Raw genomic sequence first — 26,314 nt, 5'->3', positions numbered from 1 at the left:
GAGAAAATTGTAAAATATTTTGAACCAAATTAAATGCAAATACAGTTTGTCAAAATGTATGGAAACACTGCCCAAAGAGGGAAATTTATAGAATTAAATGCAACATAATGGAAAATAAGATATAAAATTAATCATTAAGCTTCCATCTTAGAAAGCTAAACAAAGACATATAAAGTGAGCAAAGAAATAATAAAAATTATTGCAAAAATCACTGAAATTGAAAACAAAAAATCAAAAGAGAATATCAATGAAACCAAAGCTGGCTCTTTGCAAAGAACAATAAAATTCATGAACCTCTAGCTGGGCTGTCCATAAAATTTTTAAAAAAAGAAAAAAGAAGACACAAATTACTAATATGAGAAATGAAAGAGGGAGTGATCATTACTGAGCCTACGGACATTTAAAGGTTAACAAAGGAATATTTTGAACAACTCTATGCCCACAAATTTGGCAGCTTAAATGAACTGAACTAATTCCTTGAAAGACATAAACTACCAAAACCCACACAAGGAGAAATAGATAATCTGAATAGACCTATTTCTACCAAAGAAATTAAATCAATAATGAGTTATCTCCCCAAAATAAGAAAACACCAGGCCCTGATGATTTCACTGGTGAATTCTACCAAATTCTTACAAAGCAAACCATGCTTTTACTATATATTCCAGAAATCACGCTCTTAGGTATTAATCCAGTTAAGCTGAAAAATTATGTGCACACAAAAACCTGCACGGGACATTTTATGGCAGCTTTATTCATGACTGCTAAATCAAGATACCTTCAATGGGCGGATAGGTTTTTTATTTTAAATAATTTTGATACAACCATGCAATGAGTTATTATCCAATAATTTTAAAGAGAGAAGAAGAGCTATCAAGCCGTGGAAAAACATGGAAGAAACTTAAATGTATATTACAAAGTGAAAGAAGTCAGTCTGAAAAATCTACATGCTCTGTGATTCCGACTATTCTGGAAAAGGCAAAAATATAGAGACAGTATTGGAAAGGGAAGAGGGATTAATAGCTGAAACACAGGGGCAGTGAGACTATTCTGTATGACACTGTAGTGGTGAATAAAGACATTATGCATTTGTCAAAAACTATAGAAACATATAACACAAAGAGTAAACCTTAATGTAAACTATGGACTTTAGTTAATAATAATATATCAATACTGGTTCATTAATAGTAACAGATACACCACACTAATGTAAGATGTTGATAATAGGAGAAACTGGGGTGGGGGATGGGAGTATATGAGAATTTTCTCTATTATCTGCTCATTTTCTATGTTAATCTAAAACTGTCCTAAATACTAAAATCTATTAATTAAAAAAATCTGAAAAAAAAATCTGGCTGCACTGTTCCTTGGAAAGACCTACTTCTGCTAATGTTCAGCAATCAGCTAATACCCAAACATTAGCTAAGACCTTGTTTACTATTAAATGTAAACCAAACCTGAGTTGTAAATGCATCTTTACTTCTCTGGTCATAGCACAAATTACTGACTTAGTATATCTAAATTTTCACACATGGGAAAAAAGAAAAGAATATGGCTTAGCATTTCTATACTTTTCTCTTACATATAGTACACTGAATAAACTTCAATCATTATTCTTCAATCTACTTAATGACTTAATTTCCAAAGTACCTTCAATTGACTCATTTGTAGGGTGCACTTTGGGGTATGGCAGGATGCCCATTTTTCTGACCCACTTCTGGGGGTGAGGTGCATATCTTCTTGAATGAGGATCAAATTTTCTTCTTGTATCCATCAGGCCAGATTCTGGGAAATGCATTCACAACAAAGAGAGTGGCTGACACCTTGCTAGCAGAAGAGCACAGGAAAATTAGTGATAACTTATTCACAGTTCAAATTTTGATCCCATTATTCACCAGCTGCCTAGCAGAGCCTCCTGAATCAAAGTTGGGCTTTAGGAAGATCTTGCAGTTTGGCGTGCACTTAAAACACCCAAGAGACAGACTGCGTGGGCAAATACCTTTATTTAGATGGGGCAATATAGGAAGGCAGCACAGTATAGACTGAGAGCATGGGTGCTGGTGCCTGATCATCTGTGTTCAAATCCCACTAGAAGCTGCATGAACCTAGGAAGATTATGTACCCTTCTGTGTCTGAGTTCTCTGCACTGTCCTTAAATAGAACCTATAGCATCATAGTATGAGGCGTGAAATGATTAAATACAAGGAAAGATTAAGAAAGAGTACTTCAGAAATCCTCTTTAAGTGTTTGATCATTAAATGTCTGGAAGAATAAGTTAGAATCTAGGTAGGGCTGCCTCCAGAGAGAGAGGACTTGGATGGCTATAGGACAGGGAAGGGTGGATGTTTACTTTTCATCCTTTACGTGGGAAGGGCACTTTACAGCTCATGGAGAATATCTGTTATCATCTCCTGTGATCCCCAGGTCAGCCCTGTGGAATGGGCAGTGCAGGAGCTGTAAAACCCACATTCTGTAGTTCACAGTACTGAAATTTAGAGATTTTAAGTGCCTCGTCCAGTCACATGATGTACAATGGAATTGGGACAGGAATGTAGTTGGTTCCTTGAGAACAGAGATCCCTGAACCCCTAAGACTTCTAGATTTCGCCCTATATACAAATCAAGGGCTCCTCTCCCTCTTTTTTTTCCAAAATACCCTGCTCCAGGGTTTCTGTGGGAGAGAGTTGATGCCCTGGAAGAGATCCTGAGCTACAAGAAGGGCTTAAACCCTGACCCAGCCTCCTGCCTCTAAGTTTCAACTCCTGACCCCAAACATGGCAGATTCCTCCAAACAGAGCCCCTCTGAAGGACAAGGGGAAGTATTACAACCATGTGTCCATCCTCCCCCAGCATCTTCCCACTGTCAGCTGTCTCACATTGAGCCTTCCTGATGACCAGTGTGGACTACCCTGAATGACCAGTGGTCTGTTTGGCCCCCAAGCTGGCTCGGAACTCAGGACATTCCAAACCAACTGTCACATGACAGCTCTGCCAAGAATTAACTTCCTTTCAACGGACCAATCCTGGATGAGCAGTTCATGTGACTTAACTGGGAAAGTGGGCATCTAGGCTGGTGCATTGGTAATTTAATGAATTGAGTCTGTGACCCTCAGTGTTTCACTGACTATTGATGTGAGCAACTCTCTGAGCAGCCTGGCTGGGGAGGGGCCCCGGCTGCACTGGCTCTGAGTGCACACCTTTTCTGCTCATCCTTCCTCACCAGAATCCAGGCCCTACAAGCTTCTCATCGTCCCTAGATCCTGCAGTAGCAGAGGACAGGCTCCCATCTCCTCCTAAAGGGACCGCTCCATAGCCCCATCCTAGAGATCCTACCCCAGGACTTTCTCTGAGGATGACCCAGGCCCTCCTAACCTCGGTCACCAAATGTTCATTCCACTAACCTGATGGCGTGACTGTCTCTTCTCTCCACTCTCCCAGGAAGCATCCAAACACCCAGTGATCCTTATGGAAATCCTGCCATGAAATCCCAGTTTTCTTTCCTTTCTAAAAATCTCTGAATCTAGGCTGCTAATAATTGGTATTGGATTTTGGCATCACCATTCAGAAGAGTTTGACCTGTAATTCCCCTTTCCTGCAATGTCTATTGCTAAGATGGTATCAAAATTCTCCTGATCTGATAAAAACAGTATGGGTGTGGTTCCTCTAAATCTCTTCTCTGGAAGATTGTGTTCAAGACTGGCATTATTCCTATCTTAAATATTCGGAAGAATTCAGAGGAAGACACCAGGGCCAGAAGTTTGCTTCGTGAGAAAAATATTCTCGGTATTTTTTTTTATTTGATGGCTGCTTTACATATTATATGGTGCACAGATATTAAGTATACAACTTGATGACTTCTTAGAAACATAAATATGTGTACTGCCAACATCCAAATCAATATAAAGAATTTCTGAAACACCTAGACAGCATTGTTTTTGCTATTTCCCAGTCAGCAACCCCCCAAAGGAACCCAATGTTCTGACTATGACCACTATACTTTATATTTCTCTGCTTTCAACATCAAATAAATGGAAACACAAGTATGAACACCTTTGTATCTGGCTGAATATTATGTCTGAATAGTACTGGAATGCATCGATGTTGTTATGAGAAGCAAGAATTTATTCTGAATTGCTGTCTCAGTATATAACATTGTACGTATAAGCACAATAAGTTTACTTCCTCTACGTCTTACATACCCTGTGTCGTTTCTCATGGTGGTTACTCAGAATGATGCAGGATGAATGATTCTGTACAGGCCTCCAGGTGGACATAAGCGTGTCTCCTTCATGTGTCTGAGGGAGAGAAGCCAGTCAAAAAACATATATAACATATCATATGATTCCATTTATATGAAATGTCCAGATTGGGCAAATCCATAGACACAGAACATAGAATAATGGTTGCCTGGAGCTAGGGGGAGAGGAGAATGTTTCCTGTTGATTGAAAGTGTTTAGTGACATGGGCTTCCCTGGTGGCACAGTGGTTAAGAATCCACCTGCCAATGCAGGGGACACGGGTTCAAGGCCTGGTCTGGGAAGATCCTACATGCCGCATAGCAACTAAGCCCGCGCCCCGCAACTACTGAAGCCCGCGTGCCTAGAGCCCATGCTCTGCAACAAGAGAAGCCACCACAACGAGAAGCCCGGCAGCACAACAAAGAGCAGCCCCTGCTCTCTGCAACTAGAGAAAGCTCACGCACAGCAACGAAGACCCAACGCAGCCAAAAAAAAAAAATTAAAATAAATTTATTTTTTAAAAAAGTGTTTAGTCCCAGATTCCAAATGGTTTACTAGTTTTAGGAGTTAGTTCCTGAGTCTTAACACTAACTTTGGAAGGTCATTTATGTTCCTTTACACAGAACTCCCCCTGGCCAGGGACATAGTTCTCTGGAATAGAATTGTGACTCAGTGTCATCAAACAAACAAAAATAGATGCAACTTTCAAAGTGCTTGAAGTAGATGTACTCAAAATGACGGAGGGCAAAAGTTGCCAAGTCGGTGGCTTTAAAATTAGAATGTTGATGAAGCTAAATTTCACCTTGTCTCAGGACACAGGAGCATAAACATGATTCTGTTTGAGGAAAATGAAAAAGGCAACCTTGATTAACAATAAAAAGGAAAAATGGTACAGGAGAGGACAGCTGCTTCCCTGCTCTAAATGTAGGTGAAAATATACATTTTGCAGCTGTATTTTAAATATATAAGTTTCTTGGAAGCCAGTCTCTTGTCCTCATTTGACACTCTACTTCTCCTGGGGTTTTAACATTTTGAAAATGCAATCTCAAGTGCCCAAGTAAGAAAAATGGTCTAAAAGGACATGAAGGTCATATGTGGAATTCCTGTTTCATGTCAACATGCAATGAAATGAATTAAGGACATGAGAGGGAGGAGGTGAGAACAAAGATGGCTGGGTCCTACTTTAGCTGAAAGGACAGGTCAACAATTGAGACAGTCACTCTCTTTGCTAAAATAGTTGGGATACTTCTTGTTCAACTCAGGTTTCTGCAGGTCTACCAGGTCAGGATCCTTTGGGGTGAAAATCACAGCCACCTGACTCAACAAAGAAACTAAAGCAAAAAAAGAAAGGAAGGAGGGAAGGAAGGAAGGGAGGGAAGAAGGAAGAAAGAAGAAAGAAACTTACTGGGTCAAGTGACTGCAAAGTCTAGCCCAGGTGTCTGGGGCTAGATGCTCAGTGTCATCAGACTTCATTTCCATCTCTGCAATCATCTCAGAGCTCCTTTCTTGTGTGTTGGTTTCATCGTCTCAGCGAATGGTAAAATACGCAGAACAATACCTAGGTCAACAATACCTTGACCCAGGTATTATTCTGTGCAGCATTGGGCCAAACACTTAACTAAGCTGTTTCCTCATTTATTCAGCCAACATTCATGGAACATAATATGCTACTCTTCCAGGCTATGAAACAACAGTGCACAAGAACAAATCTCTGCCCTCATGGACCCTACATTCTAGGATGATAGCAGGTACCCAGTGCCAACTAAAAATTGTCTCTCGCCATCTGCCTCTACGAGGATGACGTCACTAGCCACTGCAGTCACTGACCTTCAACACACCCTGAAAGGAGTTCAGGGAAGAGATCAGGAATGTGGCACTCTGTGCTCTGGGAAAAACTGGCAGAACAGGCCTTCAGGTAGTTAGATCTTTTTCAGGAGAAGGCTTTATGAGCCCAATTTCTTGCATCTTAAATCTAGGAAAGCACTAAAATCATTGACAGAGACATCTGTTCCTCGTGACTGGCAGCAACCTTCTGCCAAAACGTGTGCTTGATTGCACCTATCCCCCTTCACTAAAATCATATATATAGCAAACTGCCCCCCCACCTCTTCAGAGCAGGTCCTCATTTTGCCACAAATAAAACTTAACTCACAACTCTCACCTTGTGATTTCTTTTTTCTCCAGTCAACATCACAAAATAACAAAATGTAGGTTAAATGTATAGGGTAAATGGGGAGAAGTTAAGAGGGGATGAAAGAGGCAAAAGAGTAGGGAGTGTATATATCGAGGGAGTGGAAGGGCTGCAATTTCAGCAAAAGATGTCCAGGTAAACACTCCCTGAGAAGGTGGCATTTGTAAGATAGGAATACAGTGTCTATTTCTCAGGCCTGTGGTGGAGATTTAGTAAGAAAATACACGGATTTGTAAAATACCTTCGATAGGTCCAAAATGGACGTAAGAAACCTCTCTGGAAAGAGGCCCGCCTAGAACTCTATGAAAGAGGGAAACTTTGGTCGGGGCGGAACTGGGATCGAGGGGACGTTGCCGCGACGGAACGGTGATCCCCCTGAAAATTGGCCCGGGCGGAAACGTTGGTCCTGGAGGAACGTGGATCCGGGAGGAAGCTTGGTGAGGGCCGAACTCTGCCCGGGACGTACAGTTACCCTGGCAACGACGCGCGCCCGGTGCGACGGAAGGCGGTGCGCGAGAGGTAACCGGGGCGGGGCTTCCGGCGGAAGTGGGTAGCTCTCCACTGCTGGGTAGGCAAGATGTTGCATCCAGGTTGGCGGTGGCTTTGCCTCGGACTGTGCAGCCTCCTGCTGGGACAGGCGGAGGCCCCGAGCCCCGTGGAGCCGCCGGAGCGGAGCCGGCCGTATGCGGTGCTGCGTGGGCAGAACCTGGGTGAGCGGCCGTGGGCGGGCGGGCGGCGGGGTCGGGTCTGCGCTTTTGCAGTTCCAGGCAGCCGGAGCTTCGCACGCGCGGGTGGACGGCGGGGGCCGTGTGGGGGCAGGCGGTGCAGGTGCGACCCTCTCTCTCCGAAGGCCTGGGACAGAGGCCTGAGCTGCGGTTCAGCGGAAGGCCTGGTCCTCGGTGGGCTTGATACATGCTGGTTGCATGAATGACCCGGGTCACAATCTGGGTCCCCTCCTCTGTGGCTGTGTGGGCCCAAGCTAGGCAATACGGCGCATGATATGTACCCCATCCCTTCTTCTTTTCTAATGGAACTAATAGTCATAGTCATGATGATAACTGGCATTTGTTGAGCATTTCCTATATACCGTGTTGTACTAAGCACTTTGCGTACGTGAGTTTATTTCAGCCTCACAGTAAGTTAATCAGAAAGGTACGGTTTTCAGCCCTGTTTACAGGTAAGGGAAGTGAAACTCAGAGGTGAAGTTCTTTGTCCAAGGTTACACAGCTAGGAAGTGGTGGAGGCCAGTAGGAGAACCTAAGTTTTGTGGGGCTTGAAACATACCTTTTGGGAGGATGTTATCAGCATGCACATATATATACACACATACATACGTACATATGGGCGTACATGGCTTTGGAAGGGGCCCTGGAGCTTAAAGCTTGGCAAACTTCACAATAACTCTGAATCTTGTTCTGCCCAAATCCTTTCTTTGCGCTGAACGTCATTGGTATGTCTGTATATCTGCAAAGCTGCTACATAGTATTGTTTCTGGATTACCTTGACTCTCCATGAACTCATTGTCATGTATTGACCACTTAACTGTGTCCGTAGCACTCTGCTAAGTGGTTTCCATACATTATCCTGCTTAATCCTTCAGAACAGGATTTCTCAACCTAGGTACTACTGACATATTGGACCAGATGATTCTTTGTTAGGGGGTGGGGAACATACTATTGTGAGCACACACTGTTCTGAGCACTGTAAGATGTTTAGCAGCGTCCCCAGCCTTTACCCACTAGATGCCAGTAGTACACCCCACTCCCGGTCCAGATAATCAAAATGTCTCTCGACATTTGCCAAATGGATTTTGCCACTGGGGCAAAATCCCGCTGGTTGAGAACAGTACTATTCAAAGTGTGGTGGCAGAGCAGTGAAGTCTGCAAACTATTTGTTATCTGCAAAGAGATGTCTTACAGCATTTGAGATTGTTTAGAAATTTAACGGTTTGACATTGTTGCAACATCCAAGCAACTTGAAACCACTTCTAGGTCCCTAACCCGGAATGCTTTCTAGGTAGAGGGAGCTGCTGATTAGTCATACACAGTAGGGCTAGGTAGTGGCCTGGGACAGACTAAAAGTTACAAAAACTAGTCCTTTACCACAGCTTTGTTTGAGAAACACTGCCCTAGACCATTCTGTGCAGTGGGTATTTTTATCTCCATTTTTAAAGAAGAGGAAACAGACACAGAGAGACTGTAACTTCTGTAAGGTCACGTAGCCTGTAAGTGTAGACAGGAACCCAGACAGTCTAACCCCAAACCCTGCGTTCTTGACCACTGTGCTGCACTGCCTGTCTTGGTGGTAATAATGGCTTTTATTTATCATGTGCTTATTATCTGTCCGGCACTGGGTTGAGCGCTTTTCATAAAAAATATGAAAAAATTTTTGAGCTCTAAAATGAGATTTATTTGAATAAGATACAGTTGACAGATAAAACAGTAATGATGTGGATATGCTTTTCTAATTTTCCAGTATTTTGGTTGGTTGACAAACAAATGTCACAGAAGTATTCCAAATAAGAGTTGGAACTGCCAGGAATATTGTAGAAAAAATGTTCACATCCAGTGAAAAGCTGGATCAAGTGTCTTTTGGGACCCTTCCAAGGCTAAGATTTTCGGATTCTTTTAGAATATGCTGGCCACTTTAATTATTATACTTAAAACAATAGATTCCATGTGACAGTGTTAACTCAATCTTTAAAAAAAATGCAGTATTAGAGTAGTTCCAAAACACTACAAAAACATTTCACTTGAAATTCATTATTTTAATGACATTGATATTTAGGCCTTGTGAGATGGGTTTCATTTGCCCCATGTTATAGGGTAGAGAATGAGGCTCGAAAAGGGGAAGTGACCATAAGGAAGGACCTAAGTAGTCTTAACGGTTCTGCGAGGGCCTGCCATTCAGGCAACTAAAGGGAGGGAGAAAAGATAATGATGAAGAGTGGGAGATCAAGGCCCAAAAGTATAGCTATTCCAGTGGATATCGTGTACCTAACAACTCTTGGTTTTAAGCTCATTTTTTGTATTTTTTAAGAAGACTTCCATTCTCCAATTCTAGTCCCCTGCATTCCTGCTTTGGAGGTTTTTGTTTTTGTTTTGTTTTTTTAGAGCCTTTCCAAAACGCAAAAAAATTGGTTTAAATGGAATAAGACAGCTTTAGGTCCAATTGTAGTCAGAGCCTTAGAAACTCATGGAATTCTGAACTTTAAAAATTAGGGCAGGGGCTTCCCTCGTGGCACAGTGGTTGAGAGTCCGCCTGCCGATGCAGGGGACACGGGTTCATGCCCTGGTCCAGGAAGATGCCACATGCCGCGGAGTGGCTGGGCCCATGGGCCATGGCCACTGAGCCTGTGCGTCCGGGGCCTGTGCTCCGCAACAGGAGAGGCCACAACAGTGAGAGGCCCTCGTACTGAAAAAAAAAATTAGGGCAGGGACTTCCCTGGTGGCACAGTGGGTGAGAATCCACATGCCAGTGCAGGGGACACGGGTTCAATCCCTGGTCTGGGAAGATCCCACATGCCATGGAGCAACTAATTAAAATAAATAAGTTTGTTTAAAAAAAAAATTAGGGCAGGTATTTAGGTAACAAGGGCTATTTTGAGATATGACATCTAACTCATGTAAGTCATAGATTTTCTTTAACAGAGACCTTTTTTTAAAATTTATTTTTTGCTCCATCGGGTCTTCGTTGCTGCGTGCAGGTTTTCTCTAGTTGTGGCGGGCAGGGGCTACTCTTCATTTCGGTGTGTGGGCTTCTTATCATGGTGGCTTCTCTTGTTGAGGAGCACAGGCTCTAGGCACGTGTGCTTCAGTAGTTGCAGCACATAGGCTCAGTAGTTGTGGCATGCAGGCCCTAGAGTGCACTGGCTTAGTTGCCTTGTGGCACATGAGATCTTAGTTCCCTGACCGGGGATCGAACTCGCGTCCCCTGCATTGGAAGGCGGATTCTTAACCACTGGACCACCAGGGAAGTCCCAGAGGGATCTTATTTCCCGACTAAATCAGATCATGTCATTCTTTGCCTACAACCCTGTCTTTAAACTTAGAATAAAATCCATGTTTCCTTCATGGTCTACAAGGCTCTGCATGAACTGGCTCCAGCCTTCCTCTCTGGCTTCATTCCCCGCCTTTCTTCCTTCACTCCTTCCTCACAGCCACACTCGCCTCCTTCCTGTTCATTGACTTTCTGGCTTGTTCTGGCCTCAGGTGCTTTCATTAGCTGATCCTTGGGCATGCAGATCGCCACATGGCCGGCTCCTTCCTCCCATTAAGGCCCCAGTTTGTCTGTCCCCTCCTCACTTGCTTCCTCCATCACCACTCCCAGCACTCTCACATTACTGTCTTCCTCACGGCACTTAAAAGCTGTGTGAAATGCTGTCATTTACGTTCTCTCCTCACGTGCATGGCGACACCCCCAGAGAGGGTCTGTCATGGCTGCTTCCCCCACACCTGGCACAGTGCCTGGCACCAAGTGGCATTTGGCAAATCGTTGTAAGTGGACAGCTTACAGAACCTGAAGCTGCCGTTAGGCGGTAACCTGTTTTCCTTTTGCAGTGTTGATGGGAACTGTTTTCAGCATCCTGCTGGTGACCGTGATCCTTATGGCGTTTTGCGTCTACAAGCCGATTCGGCGCCGGTGATGGCCAAGCCAGCCCTCCCACGAGCCTTTGGGAGCAGAATAAGTCGTGTTGCACATGGGTCAGTGGAGAAGGTGGAATCAGAACTTAACTGCTTGGAAACGATCATCGGTCTGGACAGTTGGTAAATGCTGAACGATTTAGAAAAGACATCTAGCCATTACCTTATCCTAACACTGCAATGCAAGTGTTTGGCCACTTGAGCCTGCTTCTCAGTGTTTCTTTTTATGTCTGGCTGTACCTGTTGAAAGTAAGACCTGAAGCTCCAAGGTTCAGTGTAAAGTTGGAGTGCTCACGAGAAAGAAAACATGACTTTGTGAGTGATGTAAAATCCACACTGGAAAGGAATAATCATTAATGCTTGAAAATATTAAGAAGAGTAAGACTTAACATGTAGACATTCCCTGCTTAAGAACCATTTGGTCACAATGGGTTAAGAATCCCAAATGTTTTTAATTATCCCGAGTTGGCCTAGATGCCCCGTTTGCAAAGCAGTGTCCGCTGTGGGGAACACAGGCCGCCACTCCTCACTCTGCACGGAGCTCTGCACTCAGACGCCCCCACTGAAGTTGGGGTCACACCAGCTAGGCCTGTGACCACGGGCACCCTTGGGCTGGGAGGCACTGGGGGGGGGCTGGAAGTGTTAGCACTTGGCCTATCTGAAAAAGAATTGGTCCCATTCAAACACGTTGATCTCCTTGTCCTGCACTTAAAGTCTTCCCAGCCCTTGGCCTAGAAGTCAGGGCAGCTTTTCTGATTCGGAATCTAAAAGAGACTCAGCAGGACCTCTTTTCCGCCCTGGGTGGGGAGGGGCTACAGAAGTGTGTGTTCACTGTGGCGGGTGGGTGTGTGTTTACACAGTTTAATTTCAACTTTGAAAATGCTGCTATTCACTTGCACTGTTGGTGAACTGGAATTTTCCCCCATGGAAATACTTTCGTACATACAGTATTTATTTTATTTTAAGGGTGCTGGGTTTAACTTTGTTGTTAAATTAAAATGCTTGTCTTGTTTGTGCTCCATTCAAGCACAGCACTGATTTTGTTTTTAACAACCGGCACTTAATGTGAAATAACTGATGTGGGATACAGTAACTGACTTAAGGATTTTGTTTGTAACCCTAACACTGAGTCACTGAAACGTGCTTTTGAGCAAAATGTCCATTAAAACTAAAGTAAAATCTTATGTGCTGTTTTATTCCTAGTAATTATTTTCCAAGCATTTAAAATGCAGGTAGGGGTGTGTGTGCGCGTGTGCACACACTTGAATCTGATTTAATCTCTTGAGGCACTGTGAAGTGGAATTTTAAATTAATATGTGAAATAACACTACTGCCCCAAGGCAAGCTATTGATTATTTCAGAAAACTGACTGTAAGTAATCTCTCAGGCTGGGCCAGGGGCCAGAAGACCTGGATTCTTGTCCCAGCTCCAGTTATAAACAGGCTTAACTTCTCTAGAGCTTCAGTTTTCTCATCTGTGAAACAGTGATATACACACTCTATCTTTCTTTATTATAGTGAGGATCAAATGATGTGAAAAGTAACACAGATGGAGGTGGGGTCACCACAGTTGGCCTGTGCCTTGGAAGCCCGTGGTTATTAACCGGAGGGAGGAGTGACTGGGATTCTGAGACTCTGGCATGGACAGAGTTAAGTCCCAGGAGCCCACATCCCCGCCTCATCTGGGATGCCATGTTTTGATATCTGCCTAAAAACTTACTGCCATTTTTAGAATTTTAAAAAGAAACGGTAAAAACTTGTCAGGCCCATAAACCTTGTGACCTGCCGTTTGCCCAGTAATCACCAGCCAGGTAACTGGATCATGTTCAGTTTTCTGAAACAATAGTTATTCCACATACAGATCCAAAACCCAGCCTGCATCATCATCCCAGTGTTACTGTCTGTTAAGTATGAGATTTCAGTCAAAAGTAGGACAAAGAATAACCTTTGTAGAAAAAAGCTTATTTCAGAGAAATGAGTAAAGATGACAACATCAATTCCAGGAGCGAGAGAGCAATAAACTGAAAACTTTTATGCACCAGAGGTTGACCAATTGCTATTTTCAAGTGGAATTATTCTCCTGATCTTCATCTTCAGGAGTGCAGAGGGGCAGTGGCTGAACCCTAGTTTTCCTAAACTGAACTGTAACAAGTCCCCTAACACATTCGACTAATTTACACCAATCATAAAAACAAGTTATTTTAGCAAACACTATCTTAACTTTCTTTAAAGTTGAGATTAAGAAGTCTGCAGGTGCTGCTTGAGAGTAGGGGCTTGGAGTCTTATTAGTGGATTACAGTTTTTCCCACAGGATCTCAATCTTATAGCCACACTCATTTCTAGACATGGGCCTAGCTTGGACTTTGAAATCCATCATTCACGGCACTGCAGCCATTTGAAGTTGCTGTAGTCCAACTCATCATCCTTTGATGTCATCTGCGTTCAGGAGGAAACTGGGACCAAGCTGGTGGTTATGGTCTCTTTCCTGTCATTATTTAGAGCAGACTTTGCCCTGACACCTCTCATCCAGCGTGGTGTGATGAGCTTGTTTGTGTATCTTAGGAACTTTGTTACCCAGTCAGCCCACCACATCCGTGGATTCACCCAACCACAGATTAAAAATATTTGGGGAAAAAAACATTCCAGAAGGTTCTGAAAAGCAAAACTTGAATTTGCCTCACACCAGCAATTATTTACATTAGCATTTACATTGTATTTATATCTATTTATATAATTTACATTGTATCACGTATGTGATCTAGAGATGATTTGAAATGTTCAGGAGGATACAGTAAGTTATATGCAAATACCATGACACTTTATAAGGGACTTGAGCATCCACAGGGTTTTGGTATCCATGGGGCATCCCAGAAACACGCCCCTGCAGACAGTGAGGGAGGACTGTACTTAATTCCCAGCACTGTCTTATGTGTGGAAGTTGCTCCATGAAAGTTTACTGCTGGTAATGGTCCACCCAAGCTTTAATAAACCCTGAAGATAAAGTTAGAAACTATTAGTTTAATGAAATAAGCCATAAGTATGGCTTGTCTTGACCTAAGAAGAGTAACAGTTTTCACAATGCTCAAAATATTGCTTATTTCCCGCCCACCCCACCCCACCCCAAAAAGCAAAGCAGAGCCTTCACAACTTCTGGAAATACCAAGGCCTCATTTCCGGAACCCAAACATTTTTTACTGGTCACTGCCTTTTTTGTTTTATTACCAACATATTCAGGTGTACGGCAAGTCCAGGAGGCTGAATCATCACCTGAACTTCCAAGAAAGGAGACAGCAGATTTACTGAGATTAGAGAGATCTAATGTTGGCTTGGCTTCCAGCACTCCACAAGAGACAGTCCCTCTCCAGGGCTGCAGAGGTACTCAGAGCGGCCCAATGCTGGCTTTGGAGTTTCCATTTGAAAGGACTAGCGTGCGGGCCGTGTGGACCGTGTGACTTGGGCAGGACGCTGAGAGGACTGTGCCACCTTTGTCACGCACGAGCGAGGACTGGGAGGAATTCTAATGTTCCAGTAACATACATAACAGGAAGGGACTAGAAAAATGTGAAGAGAAAAAAAGACTCAAAGGCTGTCTAGAATATTGTACGAGCACCCTCTAAGGAAGCAGTCTTTATTTGTATTTTAAGAGTGAACACATATCGAAAACTGCTGTGACAGTGACACAAAGTTCAGTCCCTTGTTAACTGACCTCCTGGGGAGAAAGTCAAAGACATGGGGAAGCAGAACAATGGAATGCAAACAGAGATTACCTCTGTTCACCTTAGTGAGTAAACGATGGGGCCTAACTGCAGCCATTCCCAAGACGTATCTTGGCTCAAGGTAAACGCCAAGTAAACAAAATGCTAACTGTGTATCTGAAACAAACATGATGCTGCATATACTGGCCTCGTGTGCAGAGAAGGAATTTTGGTCAGACCATGAAAAGAAAGGCAGATGGTCATATGGAATCAAAAGCACAATTCTTTGGGAACGTTTCATTGGCAACGCTAACTGTATATACAGCCGTTAAATGGAACGGTAGTTCCTGTTTCCCTTCCCGTCCCCAAAGCAGCGCAACAGACAGGAAATGGACGCAAAACAGAGGAGGAGGATATTGTTACTAGGTGATTTCAGTGCAGCCTGTAGGAATGAATCCATGGGCCGGGCTGGAGTGAGGGTGCCCTCGGCCGTATTCCCCAGGTTCTCTATGTTGTGCGGTGGTTATTTACAGAAGGGTTAGACAAAATAGTTAACTACTAAGGGTATCCAAAAAAGGCCTGAGAAAATCTGGTTAAAATGTATAACCTTGTATTGCTACTGATGGGAGTAGTCGTTTTTATATCTTTTAAAAATAATAAAAAGATTCTGTTAAAAAATATATTCATCCAGAAAGATGTTGATTTGAACTCTAAAAAGTAACGTAGAATCATCATTTTCCCTTTTGAACACAGAGCCACTGAGTTCCGTTTGTAGCTCCCTTTCTAGTTTCAAGCCCACCCCTTCCTCTCAGGTGCGCCCAGGGCACGTAGTGAGGTCTTCCTAGGCCTCTGCATGGAGACCCTTCACCAGAGGCGGCCTGGAACACACCCCTGGTTTGGTGATCCTTTGGTCAGCCTGCCCACTTCAGTAACAAGCCTCGGGCTCTACTAGCGGCTCCTCCAGGGCCAGGATTAGCTGCCTTGGATTTAGCCTGGAGGATCCTGCTCTCCAAGGAACTGCCTTTACAAATTCAAATCAGATCCCTCAAAGTGGAGTGAGGTGGTTTGAAACCATTAGTAATTTTTAAGGCTAAGGCAACATCTGTTGGCATCTGTATATCTTAATTTGATGCAAATAGTTAACCCTAAAGTAAAATAGATCCTGTACTTATCTCCTCTCTAGCTGGGTGTGGAAGGAGTGGAATAAGGTGGGGACGGAGTAGAACAGTGACAGTGCCCTAGAAACCCTGTAGAAAGGTAAAATAGAAAAGCAGAAGGGCACAAATGATCCATTTCTTTGGTGAACTGTACAGAAGTGTCTCCCAAGTTCTCATACACCACACTCTGCAAAGGCTGCTGCTCTCGTATATAAAAGCACCCTGACTCCGCAAGAACTTGTTTTGTTATCACTCCTTGATAAAAATTAATGTACAAACCTGCGGGGTGGGATTGGGGATTGGGTTTTTATCTAAAGCTGGTAGTAAAAACGTGACCTGCAAGCCAGTACAGCTATGGAAAGTGAGGACGCTCTCCTCCCCTCAAGCCTGGAGATGGGGCCGCTGGCCGCCAGTCCGTTCACCGGGGAGCGTTGCGGGTGGCCCCGGGGGGCCCTGGCCCCGCACCTCTGTGGAAAGCAGGGTCCAATGCTGCATCGTGTGAGGCGCAGTCCCTGGGCCCGCGTGCGGACAGAGCCTCTGAGTGGGAGGCAGGAAGGACTACTTCTCGGTGAGCGACAGCTGTAAGACCTGCTGCAGCTCCGCCTCCTCCTCCCGCAGCCGCAGCTCGTGCTCCTCCAGCTCTTTGGCGGAGAGCTCCATGGCCAGCTGCAGGTCGCTGTCAAAACGGCTGGTCTCACGGGAGGCGCCGGGGCACAGGCCTTCAGAGTCGGAGGGGAGGCTCTCCTGGACAGCCCTGCGTGAGAACGACATGGGGCAGAGAAACTGTTTTAACATCGTCATCGTGGCAGCAGCAGCAGCAGCAGCAGCCATATTTCTTAACTGCGGACCCAGTGTGCGCCGAGCCCGGCGCTTCCTGTCCCCTCTTGTACATGATGCCATCGATCCCATGTAACTCTGGGGGTGCAGGTGCTGGATGCAGGTACATACCTGCCCGAGATCACCCAGCCACTAAGTGATGGGGCTAGGAATTGAACCTGGATCAATTTTAAAGCAAAACCCAACTTCAACAGGTTTTCATATGTGCCCAGACTACAGGAAAATGCTTTGTAAAATGAATCTTTCCAGCTTAACCCCTTTTAAAACGGATAATCTGGGAATTCCCTGGCGGTCCAGTGGTTAGGACTCCAAGCTTTCATTGCTGAGGGCACAAGTTCGATCCTTGGTCTGGGAAGTAAGATCCCACAAGCCACATGGTGCAGCCAAAAAAATAATAATAATAATAATCTAATCATCTCTGTAGCCCTTCCCCAAAGTGGCACCATCCTTAACACTGTATAAACTTCCCACTGACGGCAGCTAGACCCTCTGTGATCATACGTTCTTCGCAGAAGATCAGACCGATCAGAAAACATTTACTGGGTGCCTTTCTGCCCACGGCAATGGTTAGTGAACTGGTCAGCAATTCTATCACCAGTTCCTGGAAGCTCAGCCCCCGAGAGTTCAGAGCTCCTTTTATGAGGAATTGCCCCAAGAGGAAGCAAGAGAGCTGACATGGTATCAAGTCTCTCTTGCCAGGCCCACTGCCGAGTGTCCTAAGCGCCTGTGCCAACCTCGGGTCAATCATCAAGAGTCACATCAGTCACCTCTCATCCTGGGCGTCACAGGTATGTGCCTGGCCAGTCCCTCCACTAGAAGCTGGTCCTGAAAGCTCCTAGGAAAGACATGTGACAGACACGAATACCCCTTAGAAGGAATAAACTGTTGTACTGATAACAAAAGGAAAGCAGCAAGAACAAGATTAAGAATATTTACAAGTCCATTATCCACAAAGCTGTGTGAAAAATTAATAGAGACTGGGGTTATCTCTAAAATGACACCCAAATGTCAGATAGTATATGGTCCACTACCTTGCTTGATTTGATATCAAGTATGAGAAGGTGGTAGCTGTCAATCTATTAAAAACAACTCAACCTCAGGCCAAGTTTCAATGAACAAAGCAGCTAATTCTTCTAGAGCAAGACTGGAATACATAACTCATTATTTGTCGTCTTTGGCTACTCCTCTTCTCAAAACTTATGGCTGACAAGGTTTAAGTAGCTATTGGGGGAAAAAATAAGCTCACTTATAACAGGAAAAGGAAACGCATACTGGATTGACAGTGATGGCTAGGACAGGGAAGCCTCTCTCAAGGGGAACATGCCAGCCCTGGGGTCTGGCCCTTGGCCCAGCAGCCTCAGAAAACAGAACGGCTCTAAGAACGGGTCCATGGGAGGCGGGGCTCATGTTACCCAAGCTGAGACTGCAGAAAAAACCAGGATGCCAAAAACCGCAGCTGGGGGGACACTGGAGTGTGGGTACCATTCTCAAAGCTTAGCGGCCCCATGACGGCAGGCGCTGGGGCTGCTTCATCAAAGAACTCCAGCACCTGGCACAGAGTCTGGCACAAAGCAGGCACTGTGCAAACATCTGCCGAATGAACGATGGAAGGACAGAAGAAACCAATGAACAAACAAATGGACAACAGGAGCCCAGGACCACACCAAAGGGCAGTGGAGGGAGAAGCAGATCCCACTCTAGTAGAGCAGGAAGCCACAGAGGGAGGGGACGGAGGAGTTACTATCCTCAAGCCCTGGACGGTCCCAGGAAGGTGAGGCCTTGAGGAAGAACCACATAGGAAGACAAGAGGCAACTGTTCTCAGGCTGGTCTGTTCTCTCCTTAGTGCTCAAGCGTCTGGGATTATGCCCCTTACCACAGAATGAAACATCTGAGTGAAAAACAATTTTAACAATGAATCAACCATCCTTTTCATAACACTCTTATTGAGCAACCACAACGCAATGACTGGTCTTCATTGGGGAGGAAGTTGGGATTAAAATCCACATACCTTTGTATGAGACTACTGACACACAGATAACATTCTAGGGAAAATATGATGGCGTAAACTAGCAAGAATTTACTGTTTCACCACTGAGAAGTTATATAGCACGCTCCGAAAGATAGAAGATTATTAGCTACATCAGTGAGTGTAAGGAAAAGACAAGTCTGTCAGGCTCTATCCTGTGAATGATGCTGACTGGGGCTATGCAGATGGTCTCATAAGCTTTTATAAAAGACCAGGTACATAAAATATAAAATAACCCATGTAAATACCATGAATATGCCAAACTTGTCATTTAGAGTAAGTCTGTCAGGTTAGCCAAAGACTGAGAGGCCAAACTGAGGCCAAGCTTCCAAGCCCACCATTTATTCTGATAAATGCACCTGGCTTCTTCTGGACTCCAGTAAGCTCTGCTGGATGGCAAACTGCATTATCTCGTAATCTTCATCCTGCAAATACACATTTCTGCCGTTGTCTTGAACGTGGTAAGATTCAGGAATTTCAAACACAGATTGATCAACCTCAAAGTTTGTGAGAGTGGAAGCTGAAACACAAAAGGTGACAGTACAGTGCCTGAGTTAGTAAAATAAATTTCCACTTCAACTTTTTATAAAACTTTTTTTTAATTAAAAAAATGAAAAATTAAAATGATTAAAATCAAGGTTGGCTACTATGTAAGAGAGATTTCAAGGAAGAATAATCTTGACAGAGAAAAGTACTGGAATACTGTTTTTTTCTTTTTGCCTTCACTTTTTTTTAGTAATAAAATGCATAGTCACACAAAAAATATACAGAAGACTGTAAAATGAAAAGTGAAGATCTCTCTCCCTACACCCTGTCTCCTATTTCCAAATTCCAGAGGTAACCAGTGTTTACTTGTGGGTCCTTTGAGGAATGTGATGTGTATATATCACACAATCACACCAATGTGGTTTTTTTTCCTTTTTCATTATGAAATATAGTAAATATATGAAAGAAGATGTAAGATATCTGTAACTTAAAATAAAAATGATAATAATAAAACAAAGGCCTGTATATCCCTCAACTGGCCTAAGACACAGAACACTATTTTACCACAATAAAAATTAAAAAAAAAATTCAATTACATTTCGATACACTAGCAATGAGTAACTGGAAAATAAAATTAAGAAATAAGTCCATTTACAATAGCATCCAAAATCTGAATTGGACTGATGGCAAAGGAGCCTGAGGAAATTTTGGGGGGGTGATGGAAATGTTCTGTATCTTGCCTGTGGTAGGGGTTACGTGGGTGTATACATTTGCCAAAAGGCAATCAACCGTTACATTTAAAATGGGAGTATTTTATTACATACACGTTACACCTCAATAAAGTTGTTTTTTAAGAACAGGCTGTCTTTTTAATTCGAGTGGGGTCATACATATTCTGCAAACTTTTTTTCACTTAATTGAAACTAAATCTAAAATTTTCTTTCATTCAAGACAGAGATCTACTCATAAGATACTCTAATTTCAAACTGAATAATTACTATAATGACTAAATGTATGAGTTTTTTTTAAATCACATAATCCAACTTTTTTTTTTTACCTGAATCAGATGGGGTCCCTTCCACATTTTGAGATACAGTTTCTTCAGCAGTGCTACAGCCATTAACATTTCCAAATGTAATCCGTGCATTTAAGACATGAAACAAGGGAATTTCTAATAAAATAAAAGCTTTTATAAATAAACTTTACTGAGAAGAATAACAGCCAGCATTTACTGAGCGCTTACTATGCTGGTACCATGCCAAGTACTTTTTATAAGTATGATTTCATTTAATCATCATAACAACCCTTCCCAATATACAGATGGGAAAACTGAGATTCAGAGAGGTTAAGCGACTTCTCCTAGATCACAGTAAGTGATCGAGCCAGGATTCAAGTGGATACAGGATACAGGAGCCAGGATACAACTATCCAAAATGTAAATTCCTCACAAGTAATATGTATTATATGTGGTATCACGCAGACTAATTCAAGCCCAGAAACATATTAACGTATCAAAGGATCTTAGTGTCAATTGTCTTCCTCAAATAATAAGTTTAATTTGAAGTTTCACTTAAGTAAGGTTTCATATTAAAACAATGAATGTGTCACGTTTTTATGCCTTTTTCATGTCAGCACCATCTGTAAATAGAACTGATGGCTGGGGAGGGATCTCCTAATGTTAATATGCAAAATGAACTAAGAATCATGACACTTCTTTAAACCAAATTAAACTAGAGGATAACTTTGCCCTCCTCCGTTAAGTCTACTGTCTGCTTCTTTTGCCTCAGATGCTCCAATTCCCTGAAGCACACTCTGTCTCCCGCAAAAACGGGCAGAACCTATGGGCGCTCCTGTGGTTTATTGAACGGTACCTATTTTGACAGGAAATCCAGGTGGGAATTCCAGTTTGATGAAGTCTCTCAGTCGGGCAAAATGTGCGCTAGTTCGGGCCATCAGGTCAATGATGGGGATGACCTGCTCCACGAGAGACAGAGGAAACTCCTCACACATCCACAGCATTGCTTTAAACCTGCCGGATTGGATGAGAAAAGACTGAGGCCATCTCCCTCAGACAGGGAGACTGCGTTACTTCTACGCAGTGGGCTAGACAACGTCAGCTTCCTTATGCCCCACGCCCCAGCCTTCCCAGTCATCTTACCTCCCCTACGTCTGAGCTGGGAAGGGATTAGAGCCACAAAGGACTCGCATCACCCTGTCATCGGGCAAGCTGGGGAAATGACCTGCGCTACAGCCTTAATCGATAGCAAGCAGGAAGAATTGGTAGCTGGTGGGTGGAAACCATTTCATTTGATCAGCTGAAGCTTGTTGACAGTTAAAAAAAATAAATAAGGAATTCTTATATCCAATCTATATTCTATTTGGAGAAGGTCGAATAATAAGATGGGCAATCTACTGTTACCTTTCATCAGATAAAGTAATTTTTGTTATTTTGGGTTTTTTTTTGTTTTTTTTTTGCAGGATGTAGGACCTGATTTCCCAGACCAGGGATCAAACCTGTGCCCCCTGCAGTGGAAGGGTCTTAACCACAGGACCGCCAGGGAAGTTCCAGTAATGTGAAATTATTTTTAAAGGAAGGGAACAGAGGAAGGACCGAACATGACACTAGAAAACAGCACGACTTCTGAAACAATCAAGAATCCGTTGACAACGGCTGCTGAGTCTCTCTTACTTTTGTGTTCTAATCGTCAGCTCTTTCGGCCTTCCGATGTCTCTGTCCTTCAGATCAAACTCTTCGTTGAAGTACTCATCAGGCGTGATGGCTGTGGGGTTGTTGGCGGTGGCACACTCTGTGGTGAGGTCCTGCCGAGCCAGAACTCAGGGGAGTCAGAAATGCCAAATGATGCTGACAAGTGGAGGCCTAGGGCACCTAGCCTTTGAGGTGGACATGTTAACCAGCTACAGAGCAGGAAGTTCTAGTCATTAACTTTTTTTTATTAAGTTAACTGCACAGAACAAGAAAATTGACAAACAGATTACCAAACTACATGACCAAGTCTAATGGATTTCTCCATTTCAAATCATTTCTCCACTCTCCTTTTATCTCCTGATTATAGAAAGGAAAAAGAGAGACAGACAGACATATCTGAAAGCACATGGGATCTGGAAGATTTGGAGTTCAGGTTCCAGCTCTGTCCTTCTTTAGCCTGGGACGCTGGAAAGGTAATTTCATTTTTCTGACCCGCAGTGACCTCCACGGCAGCAATTTCATATGGTTATTGTGAGGACTGAGAAAGGAAGTGTTCGTTCAGGTGCTCTATTAAAATATAAAGTCCTGAATCCTTTTTTCAGTTCCATTTTACAGAGAGGGCCTAGTTTAAAACAGGAGAGAAAGCACCTGATTTCTATAATCACTACCTGCCTCTAAAATCTTTATTTTCAAAGACTCACTCATCTTATTCTCTTTCAAAAGAATATCTCAGATTCCAGATGGGGAGTACTTTTTAGCCTGTTCAAATCAAGTGGTCTGCTCAGGATTCAGTAAATGCCACCACAAGCAGAGAAAAGTCATCTCCTGTTAAACCGTGCTGGAAGCTCACACTTCGACTTACCCCTTGAGCACCAAATTGGTGTTCCACAGTCCCCAGCAAAGACTCCAGTGGGTTCCTGTCCGCTACAGAGGAGGGAAAAGTTGAATGTCGAATATTATACCTTAATTATGATTATAGAAGAAGATTCTCATCCTACCTTCATGTTTCTCCATCATGCATTAGGAAATCCATCTATGGACAGGCCAATAAAATCATCCCCAATAGCTATCAGCTAATTTATTCTTTTTTGTTTTCGTTTTTTAAAAAAATACTTATTTATTTATTTATGGCTGCACTGAGTCTTTGTTGCTGCATGCAGGCTTTCTCTAGTTGTGGTGAGCGGGGGCTCCTCTTCATTGCAGTGCACGGGCTTCTCATTGGGGTGGCTTCTCTTGTGGTGGAGCTCGGGCTCTAGGCACATAGGCTTCAGTAGTTGTGGCATCCTGGCTCAGTAGTTGTGGCTCGCAGGCTTTAGAGCACAGGCTCAGTAGTTGTAGCACACAGGCTTAGTTCCTCCGCGGCATGTGGGATCTTCCCAGACCAGGGATCAAACCCGTGTCCCCTGCATTGGCAGGCAGATTCTTAATCACTGCGCCACCAGGGAAGCCCCTAACTTACTTTTTCTAGGACACTTTTTATTAGGATCTCTAAGCTAGATGAACAATAGTTATAAGAATTCAATCAGAATAGTAGAGAAAGTTTGGATTTAGGAACGAGCCAGATCTGGATTCTAACTGCACCTTGGCTGGTCGGAGGCCTCAGCTTCCTTACCTGTCAAACTGGACTAATGGGAACGGTAGGGGAGGTGTGAGTTAACAATGGCCACACGCTCACCGCACGCTGCAAGCCCCAGTCTCAAGGTTTACGTGTAATAGCTCATCTGATCCTCCCGATGACTCTAAGGCAGGTCTGGTAGCACTCATTTCACTGCTGAGGAGACCAAGGCACAGCAGGTAGGTACTTCACACGGCCCTGAACCGGCCTCGCGCCAGCTGGGATATGGCAGCCATGTATTGGCTATGTTTTGGCTCAGAGCCCAAGTTCTGTCCAAATCTTTCATCGTGATAGTTTGGACTAAATCACTCATTCCAGTGATAAATATTCTCCAATATACTTATCTACTTTTTCAACCGAATCCAACAATTGTCCTGCATAACACATAAACAAGCCCTGTGAATGGCTTTAATTACAGCTGGAGCCAACCACAGGCGAGGACCTCCAAGAATGAGTCAGACTAAGGAAAATTTTATAAAAAGGAAATTTGGATTCGCATGACCTAATCACATTAACCCCCAAATTTAACAGAGGCAACAAAGACTTCCTCTAGGCTAAAAAAAAAAAAGGGGGGGGAGAAGGGGGACTTCCTTGGTGGCGCAGTGGTTAAGAATCCACCTGCCAATGCAGGGGACACGGGTTTGAGCCCTGGTCCGGGAAGATCCCACATGCCGCGGAGCAACTAAGCCCGTGCGCCACAACTACTGAGCCTGCACTCTAGAGCCCGCGAGCCACAGCTACTGAGCCCATGTGCCACAACTACTGAAGCCCGTGCGCCTAGAGCCCGTGCTCTGCAACAAGAGAAGCCACTGCAATGAGAAGCCTGCGCGCAGCAATGAAGAGTAGCCCCTGCTCACTGCAACTAGAGAAAGCCCGCACACAGCGACAAAGACCCAACGCAGCCAAATAAATAAGTAAAATAAATAAATTTATTTTTAAAAGAAAGAGAGAAGGGAAGAGATTACCTTTATATCTCTTTTTTTCTTCCTCAGTCAGATGTTCTGTCCGTATTTTGGTTATCACACTCACATTGTTCACTGTATAGACCTTGAGAGATGTGTGTGAAAGGAAACAGTGACACGGGGAATCAAAACTCAACAAATAAGCATAGCAAGAGCAAGAATGCTGAAGCCAAAACAAAACAAAACCCAGCAAAATAAAAATGAGAAATGGTTAACATTCATCAGAACCCTTCAGAGAAAATACACAGCTACCAACTTAGAAATGCATCAGCAGTTACTTTGCATCTCTGACATTTTTAATTACCCCTGAGTAGTTAAGGGTGACAGGCTGCACTTTCCAACTTGCCCTTCTTGTTGCTAAACACTCTCAAAGAAGGTCCTGCAATTTAGGCCTCCCAGCTGGATTTCTACTAAGGGGCCCAAACCTGCATTGTGTACTTGGACTGATTTGCGGTAATCTTATACTCAGACCGACTTAGACAGCCATCGGACAGAAGGAAAAAGGAAGGAACACAAGGTTCTCTACACTGGTAAGATTGAGAGAAAACCAGCAAGCCACTATTTAAAAGGTATCCCGTATATTGACCTCAAATTATTTTAACTGCCAGGGTCAATGCTCTGTTTTCAAGGTTGATTGAAGAATACTGGGGTCTGGAAAATCAAACATCACAGTTCACAAAGAATTAACTGTATGCCAAAACGTGGATTCCCAACGTCTAAAGATTCAGGAAACACACCCAGCACTGGAAGGACTATTTCTAAGTGCATCTCACTGAGCATGATGTAAGCTTTCTTTGCTCACTCAGAGGTCACCGGAGGACCCTGCAGCTGCTGGCAGCACCGTCGTGAGCCATCAATCCCCGCTGCACTGCAGGGCTAACGAGAGGCCAGGAAACAGCTTTCCAGCTGACACAGTGCCAGATGACTCGAGCAACTGTCGTCTCCACTATGACAACTATCTTCTAAATTCACTGACATCAGGTAAGTGGGCTGGAAGCCTACTGGTTACAATTAGGCTGACTAAAAATATTAGCAGAGTCATAAAAGCTACTTTACAATATATATTTTTTAAACCCACTCAGGTGATTAAAATAAGATGAACAAGCAGGCTAAATCTAGTCCTTTCTTTTTCTTTTCTTTTTTTTTAAAGAATTAAAGGAATTGTCACTCCCACCAGGACAACTGGTACCTGGACTCATTTCTCTACAACATAGTTTCTCTTTGCCATAACTAGAGACCTCCTTGGGACATGCTATTCCATTTTCTGAAAGTCAAATAAGATAAATCCAAGGAAGAGACACATTAGACAGAACTTATTCCCCAGAGCACCTCCATGGCACAGATGCATGACAAAATCTGAACAGACTCCTCATTTGCATAGAAGCTAAATAGCTATGTTAAATCTTATTTTAAGAGTTTCCTTTTACCTTTGCTTCGTAACCATTAACAACTTCTGCTTTATCTGTCCTCCAGCCCCAGAATCCGGATTTAGTTCTGATAAAAAGTGAACACCACAAATTTCCACATGTACAATATGCCATTCAGATTTATCCCTGCAGCCTTTATAGGTTTCTTCCCCCAGCTTAAGTTAGTGAAGGACACTTGGAAATTAGGGTCCTACTGTCCACAGAAGGATGTTATTAACAACAGATGGCTCAAGCATCCCCCACCCCCTCCCACAGTTATTAATCAATTTGCCTCACCCCCGGCAAGAGAAAGCCTCCATTCTTGGCTTCTTTACGAAAGCTGCCAGCAGAG

At 43.6% G+C, this 26,314-nt stretch overlaps 2 protein-coding genes across 3 annotated transcripts in view; one reads left to right on the top strand and one right to left on the bottom strand.

Moving 5' to 3' along the window:
* The first annotated feature begins 6,951 nt into the window (after nucleotides 1–6,951).
* On the top strand, nucleotides 6,952–12,255 carry C12H12orf76 (chromosome 12 C12orf76 homolog). Its single transcript, XM_067700545.1, has 2 exons — nucleotides 6,952–7,138; nucleotides 10,988–12,255. The coding sequence occupies exons 1-2, from the start codon at nucleotides 7,006–7,008 to the stop codon at nucleotides 11,071–11,073; spliced, it is 219 nt and encodes a 72-aa protein (XP_067556646.1). The 5' UTR covers nucleotides 6,952–7,005; the 3' UTR covers nucleotides 11,074–12,255.
* Nucleotides 12,256–14,666: 2,411 nt separating this feature from the next.
* The window catches only part of ANKRD13A (ankyrin repeat domain 13A), a 39,713-nt gene continuing 28,065 nt past the window's right edge, over nucleotides 14,667–26,314 (bottom strand). Inside the window, exons 7-15 of one of the 2 annotated variants that reach the window (XM_067700543.1) lie at nucleotides 25,984–26,050; nucleotides 24,560–24,641; nucleotides 22,842–22,903; nucleotides 21,962–22,092; nucleotides 21,144–21,301; nucleotides 20,330–20,443; nucleotides 19,146–19,306; nucleotides 17,527–17,594; nucleotides 14,667–16,676 (exon numbers count right to left, since the gene is read on the bottom strand). In XM_067700543.1, coding sequence (XP_067556644.1) covers nucleotides 16,481–16,676; nucleotides 17,527–17,594; nucleotides 19,146–19,306; nucleotides 20,330–20,443; nucleotides 21,144–21,301; nucleotides 21,962–22,092; nucleotides 22,842–22,903; nucleotides 24,560–24,641; nucleotides 25,984–26,050 — 1,039 coding nt within the window. In that variant the 3' untranslated portion in view covers nucleotides 14,667–16,480. The remainder of the gene's footprint in view (nucleotides 16,677–17,526; nucleotides 17,595–19,145; nucleotides 19,307–20,329; nucleotides 20,444–21,143; nucleotides 21,302–21,961; nucleotides 22,093–22,841; nucleotides 22,904–24,559; nucleotides 24,642–25,983; nucleotides 26,051–26,314) is intronic. The other variant, XM_067700544.1, reaches the window with a different exon arrangement.

This window comes from Pseudorca crassidens, chromosome 12 (genome assembly GCF_039906515.1).
Source record: "Pseudorca crassidens isolate mPseCra1 chromosome 12, mPseCra1.hap1, whole genome shotgun sequence".
Classification (NCBI taxonomy): Eukaryota; Metazoa; Chordata; class Mammalia; order Artiodactyla; family Delphinidae; genus Pseudorca; species Pseudorca crassidens.
The sequence above is the reverse complement of the archived record's forward strand: the minus strand, read 5'-3'. Positions and strand labels throughout refer to the sequence as shown.